General features: G+C 26.0%; 2 protein-coding genes across 4 annotated transcripts; both read left to right on the plus strand.

The window, feature by feature from the left end:
• Positions 1–1,857: 1,857 nt before the first annotated feature.
• On the plus strand, positions 1,858–4,365 carry LOC122506236 (ribosomal protein S6 kinase alpha-5-like). 2 transcript variants are annotated; one of them, XM_043618310.1, is made up of 3 exons: positions 1,858–2,551; positions 2,705–3,462; positions 4,057–4,365. In XM_043618310.1, exons 2-3 carry the CDS (start codon positions 2,727–2,729, stop codon positions 4,089–4,091), a joined length of 771 nt encoding a protein of 256 aa, XP_043474245.1. In that variant the 5' UTR covers positions 1,858–2,551; positions 2,705–2,726; the 3' UTR covers positions 4,092–4,365. The 2 variants fall into 2 exon arrangements, with proteins under 2 accessions (XP_043474245.1, XP_043474244.1); XM_043618309.1 differs by having other exon boundaries at positions 1,862–2,551; positions 3,710–4,365.
• LOC122506231 (lamin-C-like) lies at positions 4,157–15,351 on the plus strand. Of its 2 annotated transcripts, XM_043618304.1 has the most exons (9): positions 4,157–4,788; positions 10,951–11,263; positions 11,351–11,643; positions 11,813–12,007; positions 12,187–12,418; positions 12,605–12,826; positions 13,018–13,122; positions 14,125–14,185; positions 15,257–15,351. In XM_043618304.1, exons 1-8 carry the CDS (start codon positions 4,376–4,378, stop codon positions 14,146–14,148), a joined length of 1,797 nt encoding a protein of 598 aa, XP_043474239.1. In that variant the 5' UTR covers positions 4,157–4,375; the 3' UTR covers positions 14,149–14,185; positions 15,257–15,351. The 2 variants fall into 2 exon arrangements, with proteins under 2 accessions (XP_043474239.1, XP_043474238.1); XM_043618303.1 differs by lacking the exon at positions 14,125–14,185 and having other exon boundaries at positions 4,158–4,788.
• The last annotated feature ends 288 nt before the right edge of the window (positions 15,352–15,639 follow it).

Here is a 15,639-nt window from a genome sequence, read left to right on the forward strand (position 1 = left end):
TTTCTGGCTCTAGAATGGTGTTACCCTTAAATAAATTATATTATTCAGTAAATGCGAATCGGATAATTTGCTTATTTGCTGAAAAATAAATTCTATGATAAACTCACTTCATTAACATTTAAAACTTTTTAAATGGATAAAACTACGATTAGAACTTTTTAAATTCCGGAAATACACAGGCGTCCCAAAATATTTTTGTGAACAATAATTTTTTTAAGACTTACAATCTTTAAAAAATATTGTATTCTTAATTTATAGACATTTTTTAAATAAATAAATAAAAAAAAGATATATACATAAATAAATGTTAGTCTTCTATTTACATTATTTATTTAACAAATATGTGTTTGTAAACTCTGCATAGAATATATTTTGATGTTTATTTATCTGAAAAAAATTTATTATAAAATATTTTTTGTAAATATTTATAAAAAACCAAAAAATTAACGGAGTGTCTATTTGGCCCGTCAGCGGGCCAAATAAGTTACTACTTTTATTATTTGGCCCGTCACCCCAGTTCCATACATTTCAAGACGGGCCAAATAAAAAAAGTAGTTTATTTGGCCCGTCAGATAACAAATTAGCTGTAATTAATAACAATAGATTATTATTATTACTATTTTTACAAATAGATTAATTTAATCACCAGGTACTATTTTTTACATGAATTTGACAGGTAATGTAATAAGAAAATTCTTCTTAAAAATTTTAATAAAATTCTTTGAAACGATTGAATTATTTTTAAAAAACAAACGAATTTTTCACAAAAAAATAAATTATTTTAGCAAATAATCAAATTCTCTAAAACTCAATTAGTTTAAAAATCTACTATTTTAATACAATTTCACGAAAGAATTTAATATTATTTATAAACAAAATTTTGATAAAATTCTACGTGAGGTGAGAATTCAATTATTTTCATAAATAAATACATTTTTCGCAAGAGTTCAATTATTTTTATAAAGAAAAAAATTATTTTCAGAAATTCAGTTATTTTAAAAAATTTAAATAAAATCCTTCTCAAACATTGAATTATTTTTATAAATATTAAAATTTTCACAGCAATTATAACTCTAAAAAAATTTTATAAAGTCCTTTGGAAGAATTCATAAACAAAATTTTAAGAAATAATTAAATTAAAAAAAATCGCACAAATCCAAGACTTTCTCATTTTTTTATGAGAATGTAAAAATTGTATACTTCGGAAATTTTCATTATTGTAAAAATAATATTTTAATTTTTATATTTTTAAAAAGTTAAATTTTAGAATAATTACAGTTAAAGTGAGAAAAAGTGAAATTATTGAAAAAGTAAATAAGTATTTAAATATTTATTTAACTATGAATAAAAATTAGCCTTTTCAAGAAAAGCAATTGAAATTTTTTTTAGTTAAATTCCCGTAAATAATTTTAAAAAATGAAATTGGAAATTGGAAATTTTCATTGATATTTTATGATTTATGATTCATTTATATTTTAAAGAATTTTATTGTTTACTTTTAAAAATTATTTTTAAATATAATTTATAATATTATGTACTAAATATGTTTATAATTTGCATCTTTACTTTGAGGTTAAAATATACATTACCTGCATGTCAAATTCATGTAAAAAATAGTACCTGGTGATTAAATTAATCTATTTGTAAAAATAGTAATAATAATAATCTATTGTTATTAATTACAGCTAATTTGTTATCTGACGGGCCAAATAAACTACTTTTTTTATTTGGCCCGTGTTGAAATGTATGGAACTGGGGTGACGGTCCAAATAATAAAAGTAACTTATTTGGCCCGCTGACGGGCCAAACAGACACTCCGAAAAATTAATATAATAATTATAGAATGACAATAATTATAATTGTTATTACTATTATTATGCATATTATGTTTTCGCATTTAGTTATCAAATTAATTTTATAATTCATAACCTAAAAATGTCAAAAACATTCAAGGAATATATTATACTTGTAAAAATCTAATAGACGGACGAATTATAAAGTTCATTATTTTATCCGGATACTGTCAAACGCTTATCACCAGTACATACAGTAAATAGCCGGATGAAATATTTTGGGAGCTATATGTCCGTATATCCGGACGTTTAGACGAAATATTTCGTCCGACTAGCCGGACGTATAGACACTTCGTTTCATTTTACTAGAGTTGGTATCACTCACATTGCATTGTCGCCAACTAAATTACAGTAAAAATAATAATTTTCGATTTAAAAGCAGATAAAAAGAGAAAATATTTTAGAAAGTATTTGCAAATTTTTTATTTAGATTAAAAGAGCAAAAAAAAAAAAAAAGAAAAAAAACACACAGTATAATTTAAAAATCACCGAAAATAGGAATGAATTTATTTACTTTCTCTTTTTTGGACGTTGTTCGCCAATCTACGCATTATCTTTTCGTGTTAACGTTCAAAAATAAATTTGTGTGACTAATATCGATTTTGATATTAAAATATTGAATAATGTAATCAATTGTATTTTACAAAATATTTTTTGTGTTTGTGACAATTTCGAGCTGCAAAATAGTGACGAGAAATGTAAGTATTTTTTTATAGGTTATGTTTAACAATTCGTGACATTAGTGACAGTAATTGTTGTAAAAAACAACTAATTCTTTATTTCCAATTGTCAAATATTAACGGATTTTTCTTGAACGTTTCCTTGATTAATTTTTTATACCTTTTTTTCAGAAATTCGATTGTGACAGCAAAAATGTGTGACGTAAAAAATGTTGAAATAACGAAAAACTTTTTCAAATTCTACGAATTCGAATCATCAAAGAATAATGATGAATTTAATGCAAAAAAAGGGAGTTTTTCCACAACTCGAAAATGTCGTGACAAAAAGACACGAAAAACATACGCCGCTAAAATAATCAGCCAAGACGATAATTATCAAGAGGAATTATATTTTTTACAAAAAGCTCAAGGTCATCCAAATATTGTTGAATTTATAGGAGAATTTATGAACAGAGATAAAATATATTTTGTAATGGAATTATTAACTGGTGGAGATTTATTCGATGTATTGAATGAGCCATTTAGTGAGGAATGTTCGAGGAATATAATTAAACAAATTAGCTCGGCTGTGGATTATTTACATTGTAAAAATATCATTCATCGTGATATTAAACCAGAGAATTTAATATTTAAAAATTCCGGAAATGTCGAATCTATAAAGATAATTGATTTTGGTTTATCGTTGGAGAAAAGAGATTGTCATTCGATGAAATATAAATTTTTCTCTCTTCCCTACACTGCTCCGGAAATTGTTGCCTTGGAAAAATATAATGAGAGTTGTGATCTCTGGAGTATTGGTGCAATTTTGTATTTTTTGTTAACTGTCAAAGAAGCTTTTCCCTATACGGAATCTGTGAGGGCTGCACTTGAGATTAAATCGGGAAGGAGTAAATATAATGAGGATCTTATTTGCCACGTTTCCGAGAATTGTAAGTTTTTTTTATGTTAAATAAATATTTTATTTTTATGTTATAATTATAACTGCGAAAAAAGGTATTCAACTAAGAAGCAAATGACTTTAAGGTTATATTTTTATTATTTTTACTCCAATTTTTTAATAGACGTCACTATTTGCTGATAAAGTCGAAATCTTTCTTCGTAATTCAAAATTAATATTTTAATAAAAAACAAAGTTTTATAAATTGTTTTCAAAAATCGTTTCTTATGTTTTTTGAGGCAAACGGGTAATAAAATGTTTACTGACTGCAAATCCAGGAGAAAGATTAACAGCCGAAGAACTCGTTAATCATTCATGGTTAACGAAAAATTAGCATTTGAGTGGTAAAAATATCGATTTAAATTTTCCTCGTCAATCTAGAACAAAAATGGCGAACTAAAAATTTCCTAAAATTTTATAAAAAAAATAATCTTCAAATTAATAAAAAAAAACAAAAATTTTCTCGCATTTACTCAATTTCTCTGATTTCTCTGTTATTACATCCATCCAGTGAAATTTTTCCCCTTAGTAGAAAATAAATAATTTATTAAACATTTTTAAAGAAAAAAACAATCTTGGTATCTAGGGATTTTTGATATTTCGAAGTGGGGAAAAATTTGACATTTGGCAACAGTGGTAAAAAGGAAGCCGGCGTCCGGCGTCATTTCTTTTTCCGTTACTCGTGTTGGAGAGAGATTCAAGCAGAGAATATTTAGAGAGACAATCCCCGGTGCGCGTTCTAACCCGACTGAAAAAAGTGTGACGCGGTGTCTTTTTAATTTCGCCTAGTGAACTAGTGAATGATCGTTCTGTTTGTTTTTAAAAAAAAAGTGATCGGCGTCAAATAATATTCAACTCTTTCAATTAAAAGTGATTTTTAAACTAGTTGGAAAAAGGAGAGAAAAATGTCAACTAAAGCAAGTAAAAAGACAGCGGCAACTTCGTCGTCGAGCGCTAGCTCACAGCAAACGCCCATGCCGAGTACATCGACGCCAATTGGTACACGACGTCCAGGAAGTCCTCTAAGTCCAACTCGTTACTCGAGACTTCAAGAGAAACAGGATCTACAGAATCTCAATGATCGTCTTGCCTGTTATATTGATAAGGTCCGTTATCTCGAGACCGAAAACACCCGGCTCACGCGTGAAGTTCAAACATCTCAGGAAACAGTAACGCGGGAAGTTTCCAATATTAAATCTATGTACGAGCATGAATTATCGGATGCGAGGAAATTATTAGACGACACTGCTAGAGAAAGAGCAAAACTCGAAATTGACACCAAACGTCTTTGGGACGATAACGAGGATCTCAAGTCTAAGTGAGTTTTTAAATTAATAAAATTAGACTTCCTTATAAATTATTTAACTTCATAGTTTAGTTTCTATCTATTAAATAAAAACTGAGTATTTTCTTCCTTTGTAGGAATTAGAAATCACCTTTTCAATTCATAATTTGAATATGTGACAAATTCGTTTTTCGTTTAACAAATGTTTATTCTTGTGATTCTTGTAAACTAAGATTTTGATGAATTTGCTATTTAATTTTCAAAAGCACTGTAGCACCGTCAATTCTATATTTAGTTGAAATGAAAATGATTCATCGACCAATGTATATTTCTCTCCTGACAAAATGAAAACGAATTTTTCATATTTTCAACTTTGTTTATATTTCCAGTTTTCTTTTAAAGAGACGAGGTCAAATTTTCGCATTTGTTTGTAAACAAAAAAAATTTGTTGATGCGAGTACTTTTTCAAATATTGTTCGTACAATAATTTGTAGGTACAATTTTTATAAAAGTTATAACAAATTTTTTCTTTACCGAATTTTTAGTAAAAGCTCTTTTATTAATTTTTGTATGTTTAAGACGAATTCGTCTTTAACAGAGTTCGAATTGTTTACTATTTATTTGGAATTGTTATTCCAAAGTCAAGGTCTCAATTGTGGAAAAATAGTAAAAGTTTTTGTGACATTACTCTTATCAAAATACAAATACGATAAAACGTGTCAATGAATATGAAAAAAATATAAATTTCATTCAGAAGAAATGTTGTCAAATTTTTTTTCTTGAAAAATTCTGTTATCTGACAGGAAATCTGAAAATTTTCCAGGAGAAAACTACTTTTTATATTGTAGTAATTTTTGAAAGGAATGTTAATGACTGAGACAATTAGTCGTAAGCATTCGCTTTTATCTTTTCGTATTAAGTTTTATGTTTGTGCAATTGAACAATAAATAGAAATTCAAGTAGGTCAAGTGAACAGGTAGAGTCCTAGTTTTTGTTTAAAGGATTAGCAACACAAAATTAATTCCAGTCGGATCGATAATGTTTCTTGTGTCCTGACCGACTATAAAGAGAAAGGAAATTATCTCCTTATTATCTTTTTCAAAATTTTTTAATTTCTAAATTTGCTTTTAAATTTATTAATTTAATTACTAACACAACTAATTTTTATTATTTTTACACAGGTATTTAATTACTAATTCACTTAATTAATAAATTCTATTTAATTGCATTTAATAGACGAATAAATTAAATTTATATTCATTTAGTAAATTAATAAATCTAATCACAACTTGTAAATTTTATTTTATTGCTAATTTAATAAAAATTTTAATTGATTTTAAATATTGACCGTAGACTCGACATGAAATATTCGTGTTTGCCCTGCGTAGGAAGAGGAACAAAGGAGAAAGTTTACAATGCATTATAAATTTGAAGGTGTCACATGATCGATCATTTTTTTTTGATATTTTTCTTTCTCTAAAATGTGAATTATTTTTAATCGAATAATGTTTACATAAAAATCTTAATATTGACAATGATTCACTTATCTTATCTGTGGATTTTTTTCACTTGTTATGATTCTACAAAAAAGTATTTTGAGAAAAAAATAGTTACAGTGTGATCAGTAAATACATGGGGAGAGAGTTAATTTTGGAAATGATTAAAATGTTGATCAGTATTATAATGAGGATAAAAATTAACATGTTAGCGTTAAACATCGAGTAATCAATGTCCATGGTTTGAAAAAAAAGAAAATAAAAAAAATGCCGGTCGGTCTGCTTTCGTTGTGTATTTCAAATCAGACATGACGTTACTATGGATTGCGTCACGACCTACTATAGGGTGAATGATGTCAGATTCCCAAAACATCACCTGACTTGAAAACATTGACTTTTTTTATTATTTTTTTTTTTAAATTCAGGGAAATAAACTTTTATCGGATCGAAGAATTTTATCGCCTTTACCATCATTCGTTGGTTTAGTGCTTTTTTTATTTATGGATTTAATTATTTTTTATATTAATAATAATCATCAATTAATAAAAAATGAATAAAAATATATAATATAATTTTATTTATAATTTATTTTTTTTATAATTATTTAATTTTTTATTTTGTCAATATTCGTGTATGTTATATATATTTTTATAATTTATTTAGTTTTCATTTTATTTTATAAAATAAAATAAACTGCGCTTTTAATATATTTTTTATCAATATTCACAAATTTTTTTTTATTTGTTTATTTATTGTATTTTATGTAGAAATTTAAATAGATAATCGGAGTAAAAAAATAATCTATTTCTGTTATATTTGACATATTTTTTTTAAATAGAAATAAACAACTTATAAATTTCTATTATTTTTTTCAAGTTGAAGAATCGACAATTTTTAAACTTTATTCACAATTTTCTTTTTGATTATTTTCTTAATTTTATTAAAAATTTTGTTTTTAATTTTATTATTGATTTTATTATCGCAACTTTATTTTTCATTTTATTTTAAATTTTAAATTAACAAAATAGAAATTTCTTCTGCGCTTTTAGTTTGTAAACTTGAAATTTAACACTTTTGAATTGAAAAAAAATAATAGTTGTCAATTGATTTTCTTTTTAGGTAAAATTATAGTCGTGAGAGTGTGTGGTAAACGAGGACGACGACGCAAGGTATAAATTTGCATCCTCCATCGGCAAATATTTACCGAGCATTTCTTAGATTCCTGCCTTTACATTGAGACGTGAGGTGTAATCATATTTATATACACAAGGGGGAATGATTACTCAATCGTAAATTCAGGAATGCCAGGGAGGAGAGATATTCACCTCATTATAATTAGGAGAAAAGAAAAATAATTCTCAAAAATCATCAATGACATCATATTTCTTTTTTTGTAATCGAAATTTCAAAATTTTATATACAAAACTTGGAGATTTTAGACTTTTTTAGGCTCGTAAATTTGGAGAGGAATATTTTTTTTTCTTTTCTTCACAATCACGATTTCTTGTATTTTGCTGCAATTTATGTCATTCATGGGTTTCGATTAGTTTCTTCAATGTTAATCAAAGGTCAATAATCTTGTTTATTTAAATAGGAGAGAAAAAAATGGAAGCAGTGAAGGTCGAAGTTATTTATTAGATGTGGAATTTTTTATTCTTCTGTTTAAAAAATTCGTATTTTGGCTTTTTTCTATATTTCTAATCAAATTCCTTTGTCATTTTCTTTAATTTTCTGTTAATTTAATTTTTTGTCTCTCTACTTTTCTGTTTAACTTTTCCATCGTTCTAGTTTCCTCTTTAATTTTTCCGTAATTTGTTTACTTTCCTGTTTAATTTTTATTGTAATTTGTTTATTGTTCTATTTAATCAATTTCTTCGTCGTTTATTTACTTTCCTGTTTAATTAATTTGCTTGTCATTTTTGCCCTTTCTGTTTAATTAATTTTTTTCTGTTTAATTTCTTTGGTATTTTTTTTTTTTTTACTTTTCTGTGTAATCAATTTGTTTATTATTTTTATTACTGTTTTGTTTAAAAAATTAGTTTTTTGCTATTTTTCAACGTATTTAAATTTCTTTGTCATTTTACTTTTACTATTTATTTAATTTTTTCGTCTTTTCTGTTAAATTAATTTTTTTTCTTTCATTTTTTGTCCATTTTCGTTGAATTAATTATTTTTCGGTCATTTCTCTATCGTGTAAATTTGTTTTCCCTTTAAATTTGCATTAATTAGTTGATTTTTAATTGATCGTACAATTGGAAAGTGTAATTATTGAAGTATCATTTTTCCTGCGCTCTTGACATTGTACTTCAGATGAACGCATGTGTAGGCACACTATAATTGTGCAAAATGTCCGTTGGTCTATAAACTCCCCTACTGAGATAAGTTCGCCTACAACATTCTCCTTTCTTTTTATCTTTCTCTGTTTCAATTGCGACAAGGCGAAATGATTACCCTCCCCTTCGATTTCATTTTAGATTCGCCAACGGTATTAACTGCTTATTCACAGTTTCCATTACACACACTATACAAAATGTTTGAGTTGCTTTTTCATTCAAAATTATTTGTCGCAAAAAAATTATTATTAAAAGGAATTTCAAAAAAAATAATAAAAAATAAAGAATAAAAATAATAAAAAACCAAAAATAAAAAATAAAAGAAGTAAATAGAAATAAAAATAAAAAAAACAAAAGAAATAAAATAAAAAAGAAACAAAAATGAGCAAAAGACAGAAATTGAAATAAAAAAGAGAAAAAATAGAAAAGAAATAAAGGAAATAAAAAATAATAAAAAAACAAAAAAAAATTTAATTTAATTTTAAAACTTAAATAATATTTAAGAATAATTTATACTGTTTTGAATAATAGAAGAAGGAGTTTAAACGATTGAGTAGAATTAATTTTTGGTTATTAATAGTCAAAAGATTTTGATTTCGAAAGAATTCAAATAATTTATTACTTATTAAAAAAAAATAATTTCAGTAAAATATGAATTTTTATATTTATCTATTTTTTTTTAACTTACTAGAATTAAAAATTACGAATACAAATTAGAAAATTCGAGAATAAGAAATAAAAAAGGAAGTCATCAATTTAAGTAAATTTAGAGAAAAATGTAAAAGCAACGCATTAAGAATTATTTTCTTTTTGAAGAGATTCACGCGTGGATATAAAATTGTAAATGTGGGTCGTCGTGCAGCTGAAAATAGGAACAAGAAATACACACAGATTAGTATATATGGGGACCAATACTTGGCTTTATCCCCGAAAAAAAATTGAATAAAAGGTCGTCGTCGTCGTCGTAGTAGTAGTTGTTTTCATTCAAAAGATTTCAGGAGTAGTTGTGATGCAATATACCTGAATTTCCGAGTTGTTGTTACATAAAAAAGATTCCCGCATTTCTTTATTTTTTTCCACTGAATTTGCCGATACTATTCTTCAAGAAAAAGTAAAAAAAAAAAAATAATAATCGAGACTTTGAATTAGGAAATGTTGCTTGAAGTAAAAGAACAGTAGGCCAAGGATAACGAGACAGAATCAGCAAAAATTTACTAGTTGATGTCACTTTTTTCTCCTTGATAAATAATTTAAGAAGAAATCCTTGTATTTTATGTTGTGCCTACTCTTATTATCCTTGCATTCCTAGATTTTAGTTTCCTTATATTTTCAAAAAGAAATTTTTTTCTTTATTCAAAATAGTAATTTTCAATTCAATTTTAAGTTTTTTTTCTACCCTCTGAAAATAAAAAAATAGTAGTTTTTTTAGTTCGAATTTATTACTTTTAATTTATTAATTAATTTAAAATTTTAATTTTGAATTCGAATTTATAACTTTTAGTTTATGAATTCGGAAAAACAAAATTTTATTTTATTTTCCTAACGGCGTTTAGTGTACTCAGAAAATGTGACCTAACTGTATCGTTATCGATTGAGATTAAATTCCAGAATCTTGGCAATCGGAAATTTTAGAAAGTCATGAAAAATAAAAATAGAAGAATATTGAAAATATTTAATTTTATCATTAGGGATTATTCCTGGAGGTGAAATTGTGTTATTTTTAAGTCATTAGTATTTTTATTAGAAAATGTGTATTTTTTTGGAAGCATGTGCTTCTTTTTTAAAAATAGTGACACAAACTGTTGGACTAGTAACTAAAGGCGACTTATAATATACAGTAAAGGGAAGGTTTGAGTTCAGTGATCACATTTTGGGTATAGGGTGATGCGTGCCACGCCTTCCTGCTTCGCTCGAAAGACTCTTTAAAACTTATTATGCACATTAGACTTAGACCCAAGTTCAAAAACTTGAACCAAAAGCGCATTTTTTCCAAATATTCAAAATAGGTCAAGTTTTTCGAATTTTTGGAGAAAGCTGAGATTTTCCAATGTTTATTTATTATGAAATTAGTATCTGAATTTTTAGCAGTAATTTATTATTAAATCCATATTTTATTACTTTTAGTAATTAATCCTATAAACAGAAACTAGGAGTCTGTCTATTCACTTGAATTTCTATTTTCATTAATTATTTATTATTAAATCAATATTTATATTATATTAATATTATTAAAGTATTTTGAAGTATAGTATTTAATTATTTTCATAGTAATTATTTATTATTAAATCATTTTTTTATTTCTAATTATAAAAAAAATAATTAAATACTTTTTCCTGACTGAATCTTTGCCTTTAATTTTTTTTTAGACTTGAGAAGAAAACAAAAGATCTACAGATTGCTGAAAGAAATGCTACGATTTATGAATCTCGTTGTGGTGATTTACAATCACAATTTAATCAATCGCAAGCTGAACGCAAAAAACTTTCCGAAAGGGTACGAGAATTGGAGAAGGAAAATGAGAGACTACAAACTTTATTAGATGACTGTCGGAAGAATCTCGAGGAAGAAACTTTACAGAGAATTGATCTTGAAAATCATATTCAAAGTCTCAAGGAGGAGAATAGTTTTAAGGATCAAGTTTTCCAACAGGAATTAACAGAAACACGTTCACGTCGTCAGGTATATTTTTCTTTTCCTTTTTTTTCATTTTCTTTTTGGAAAAATGAGTAAATTTTAATAATGTTATTTTTGGAATTGTCTAAATAGGTCGAAATATCAGAAATCGATGGACGTCTCGCTGAGCAATATGAGGCAAAATTACAACAATCACTGCAAGAATTGCGTGATCAGTATGAAGCTCAAATGCGCGCTAATCGCGAAGAAATTGAGATGCTGTACGAGAGTAAGATTAAAAACTTGACATCTCACGCACAACGAAATAGTGGAGCAGCAACTCTTGCAGTTGAAGAACTTCGTCTAACACGTACACGAATCGATGGATTGAATCAAAAGATCAGCGAACTCGAGACTCTTAATAATGCACTTAATGCTAAAATCAGGTAATGGCAATTTTAATGGCAATTCATTCAAAATTGACTTTGGTGAGAAAAAAATACTATTTTTTCAAATCATTTTCGATAATTCAATGATTTGATAAAAAAAATTCGGGTTTTTAGAAAATTCGCCCTTAAAAAGAAATTTAAAGTAAAAATGCAATTTTTTTCACAGAGAGTTGGAAACTTTACGCGAGAATGAAAGAGCTCGTCACGCCGAAGATTTGGCAAATTTGGAGGGTGATTTGTCGCGAATGCGTGATGAAATGGCTCAACATTTACAAGAGTATCAAGATCTTATGGACATCAAGATTGCTCTTGATTTGGAAATTGCAGCTTACAGAAAGCTTCTCGAGGGCGAGGAGGCTAGGTAATTTTCAACGCTTTTTAGCCCTAAAAACATAAATTAATAAATAAATTAATTAATAGGCCAAATAAATAAAACTGTTTATATTTTTGTAATATATTTTGTATATAATAACTTTAGCATATATTTAATATAATATTTAATATTTTATAATATAAAATTTTTGCTAATATTTAATACAGATTAAATATAACACCGATGCCAACTCCTGGCTCAACGATGACTGGCGGAAGAACAACTCCATCGCGTCATACACCAATTCGAGGTGGAAAACGAAAGCGCACACTTTTAGAGGAAAGTGAAGAGCGAAGCAGCAGTGATTACAGTGTTTCAGGAACAGCAAGAGGAGACATGGAAATCACAGAAGCTGATCCACAAGGACGTTATGTCAAGTTGACGAACAAAGGAAGCAAGGTATTTTTTTTGCTTCGAGCAAAAAGAAAAAAATTTACCAACGACGTAAAGATAAAAATTTAATGTTTCTCTAGAAAACATTAAAAAGGAATTAGCATTCCAAAAAATTAAAATCATATTAAAAATATTAAAAAAAATTTTTTGAAAAGAATGGAAAATTAATTACATGATTTTTAAAAATTTTAGGAATTAGTTTTGAGTGGCTGGCAATTAATCCGCAAAGCTGGAACATTGGAGACAACATTTAAGTTCCACAGGACTGCGAAAGTCGATGGTGGTGCAAATGTTATGGTCTGGTCGGCAGATGTTGGTGCCACTCACGAACCACCATCCAATATTGTTATGAAAAGTCAAAAATGGTTTATCGCTGATAACATGACTACAATTCTTTTAAACAACGATGGAGAAGTATGTTTTGATAATGGCAAATTTTCAGTTTTAATTTTCTTCAATCATATTCTTCGTTTCTATTATTAATTTTCATATTTATTTACGAATACGTTTTTTTTATTTGAAATCATAATATTAATATTAATTTGTTAAGCTATAATAATAATTAATATTAACAAAGATATAATTGTACTTATTTTTCCTTACAGGAAATGGCAACATCAGAACGTAAGAGGCAACACTTGTCCACCACTTTGTCTCGACATAGGGAAAACCTTGGTTTTAGAGGATCTGAAGATTTTCATCATCAGCAGGTGAGGAAATAGAAATTATTTTTATTACTCTTCGTTTTTGTTTTAAACACAAAATTGAACGGCAATTTTTTTTCTTTAATTTTAGTAAATTTTTATTTATTGAAAACAGATTGTTGGCAATTTAACACTTTTTGTTTCGTATAATTAAGAAACTCATCTTCGATAATTGAAATTTTTTTTCTAAAATTTGAAATTTCTTTAAAAAAAAAGAAAACATTTTAGAAAAACACTTTTTAATCATTCAATATTCACTATAAAAATTGGCACTGATTTATATTTTTTCAAAATGTATTTAAACTTAATGAAAATTAAGCACATGTTATTGTTTTGAGAAGTGGAGAAACTTTTAAAAATTTAATAAAAAAGTGAATGTTTATTTTTTTAAGAAGACAATGTGGATATTTTTGACACAAGAGTCCAATTTGTCGGCTTGTTGCAAATAATTTTTTTAAAATTTCATTACAATTTTTTTTTCAATTTAACTAAAATATGATTTTTTTCCTTATCGTATTCATCTCGCATTCTTTCATTTATAACTAAAGCACAATCAACGAGTTATTAACTTTTAGACCGAAAATAAAATTTTTTCAAAGCGAAGAAACAAAAATTTTAAAAAATTGTTTTTTATAGCGAATTGTATTATTAAATTAAACTTTGAATAGTTTATCATTTTCCAGTCAAATATCTGAAGAAAATTTCAATATTTTGAGCAAAAAATAAAAATCGAAAAGATGTTTTTTAATTTTTGATTATTTGAATAATTTATACAAAACTGCAAAATTAGAATAGAAAAATAATATTTTCAAATTTGGGGAAAATTTTTAAATTATTGAAAGTCCAAATGTTAAAAATTAGAAATTGGACTTTATTTAGAGTTGAGTAATTTTGGTTTGATTAAAAGCAGTAAAGAATAGAAAAGACTTGTTAGTAAATTAAGATGAAAATGAAAATATTATGTAGATTTTTTTTCCTGTAAACCAATGTCCACTTCTTGTTCTATAGAGAAAATCTTATCTCTACCGATAATAAGTGAGAAGGCACACGGCTCAAATAAGCAGCCTATGTAAGTTGTATTAAAAATCTTTCCGATGTACATTCAATCATTTTTTGCCTATCATACTAGATTTTTTATTGCCTTTTTTTTATAAAAGTGCCATGTTTTCAAAATTTTATTTCGCTTACTTTAATGTAATAATATTTCTCTGCACCTTTCCGCTTTTTTGCTTTTTACTAAAATTAAAAAAAAAAAATGAAATAAAAACGTGTGTTTTCGAGGTTGTTGAATACTCACATTGAAATCGCGCGAAATTTCTCACTTAACCACATTGTCTTTCAAACAAAAAAAGAAAATATCTTACGCTTGTCTTTTTTGAAAATGCAGTGAAGAAAACAATTTAAAAAAAAAATAAATGAATATGCTATTAACATTGTTACATGGATAATTTATCATTTTGGGAACAATGTTTTTGAGAATTGATTATAATTACATAAAACGAATAATTTATTAAAAAATCTATCAAATGAATGAAAATTGGATTTTCTGTTATTAAAAAATATAATTTAATTTAAAATTTTTTTTCTTTTTAAATTTTACAATATTTTGAGTTCATAATTACAAAAAAATATATTTCTTATTTACATTGTGAATTATTACAAAATTTGATAGAGTTACTTTTATATTTTCACCTCAAAGCTTTTCACTTGCCTACAGGTCATGAATTGCCCATAAACATCATTCGGTCGGTAAAAATTAGTCAAATTATTAATTTAGTATTTTTAGTAAAATTTCACTAAATTGTAACTAATCAGAACGAGGAAATTAGAGTAAAATGTCATCCAGATTTCAGTACAGAAAAAGGTTGATATGATTTTTTCTATGAAAAAAGTATTTAAAATTCTAAATAAAATTGAATTTATTAAAACAATTTAATTGATTAAAAAATTAAATTAGAATTTATTATTTAATTTTCTTACAAATAAAATATGTTTTTATTTTTATAACTTAGTTATTGACAATCTTATTCTGAATTGAAAAAAAATTCATTTTAGATGTGGGACGTGGGTATAAAAAAATCACAGCGAAATAAAAAATTTTTGTACAATTTAATTAAAAATATGTTTGTTTTTGTTTCAGGGCGATCCACAAGGTGATGATCGTTGTTCTTTAATGTGAGCATAATCTTTATAGAGAATAAGAGATATATCAAAAAATTAATTATTATTTTTAAAGAAAAAAAAGGAAAAAAAAACTTCTAAGCTTGTAACAATATTTTACGCTAACTACGAGTTTAAAAATCACCAAGGTTGAAAATAATTTATCATTTTTTTGAAAAAGAAAATAAGAGTTTTGAACTTGTCTGCAAGGAAAAGAAAATGGACTGTAATTTCTGGAATGCTTAAAGAAATGTACAAAAAATATGAGGAAACTAAGAATCAAGAGAGAGATTATTTTAAAGGATACAATTTTCGGATTTCATTCCGAAACGCAAATTTTTTTCTCCATTTTATCATTATTTT

The sequence above is a fragment of the Leptopilina heterotoma genome, unplaced genomic scaffold (genome assembly GCF_015476425.1).
Source record: "Leptopilina heterotoma isolate Lh14 unplaced genomic scaffold, ASM1547642v1 Lhet_4, whole genome shotgun sequence".
In the NCBI taxonomy this organism is placed as follows: domain Eukaryota; kingdom Metazoa; phylum Arthropoda; class Insecta; order Hymenoptera; family Figitidae; genus Leptopilina; species Leptopilina heterotoma.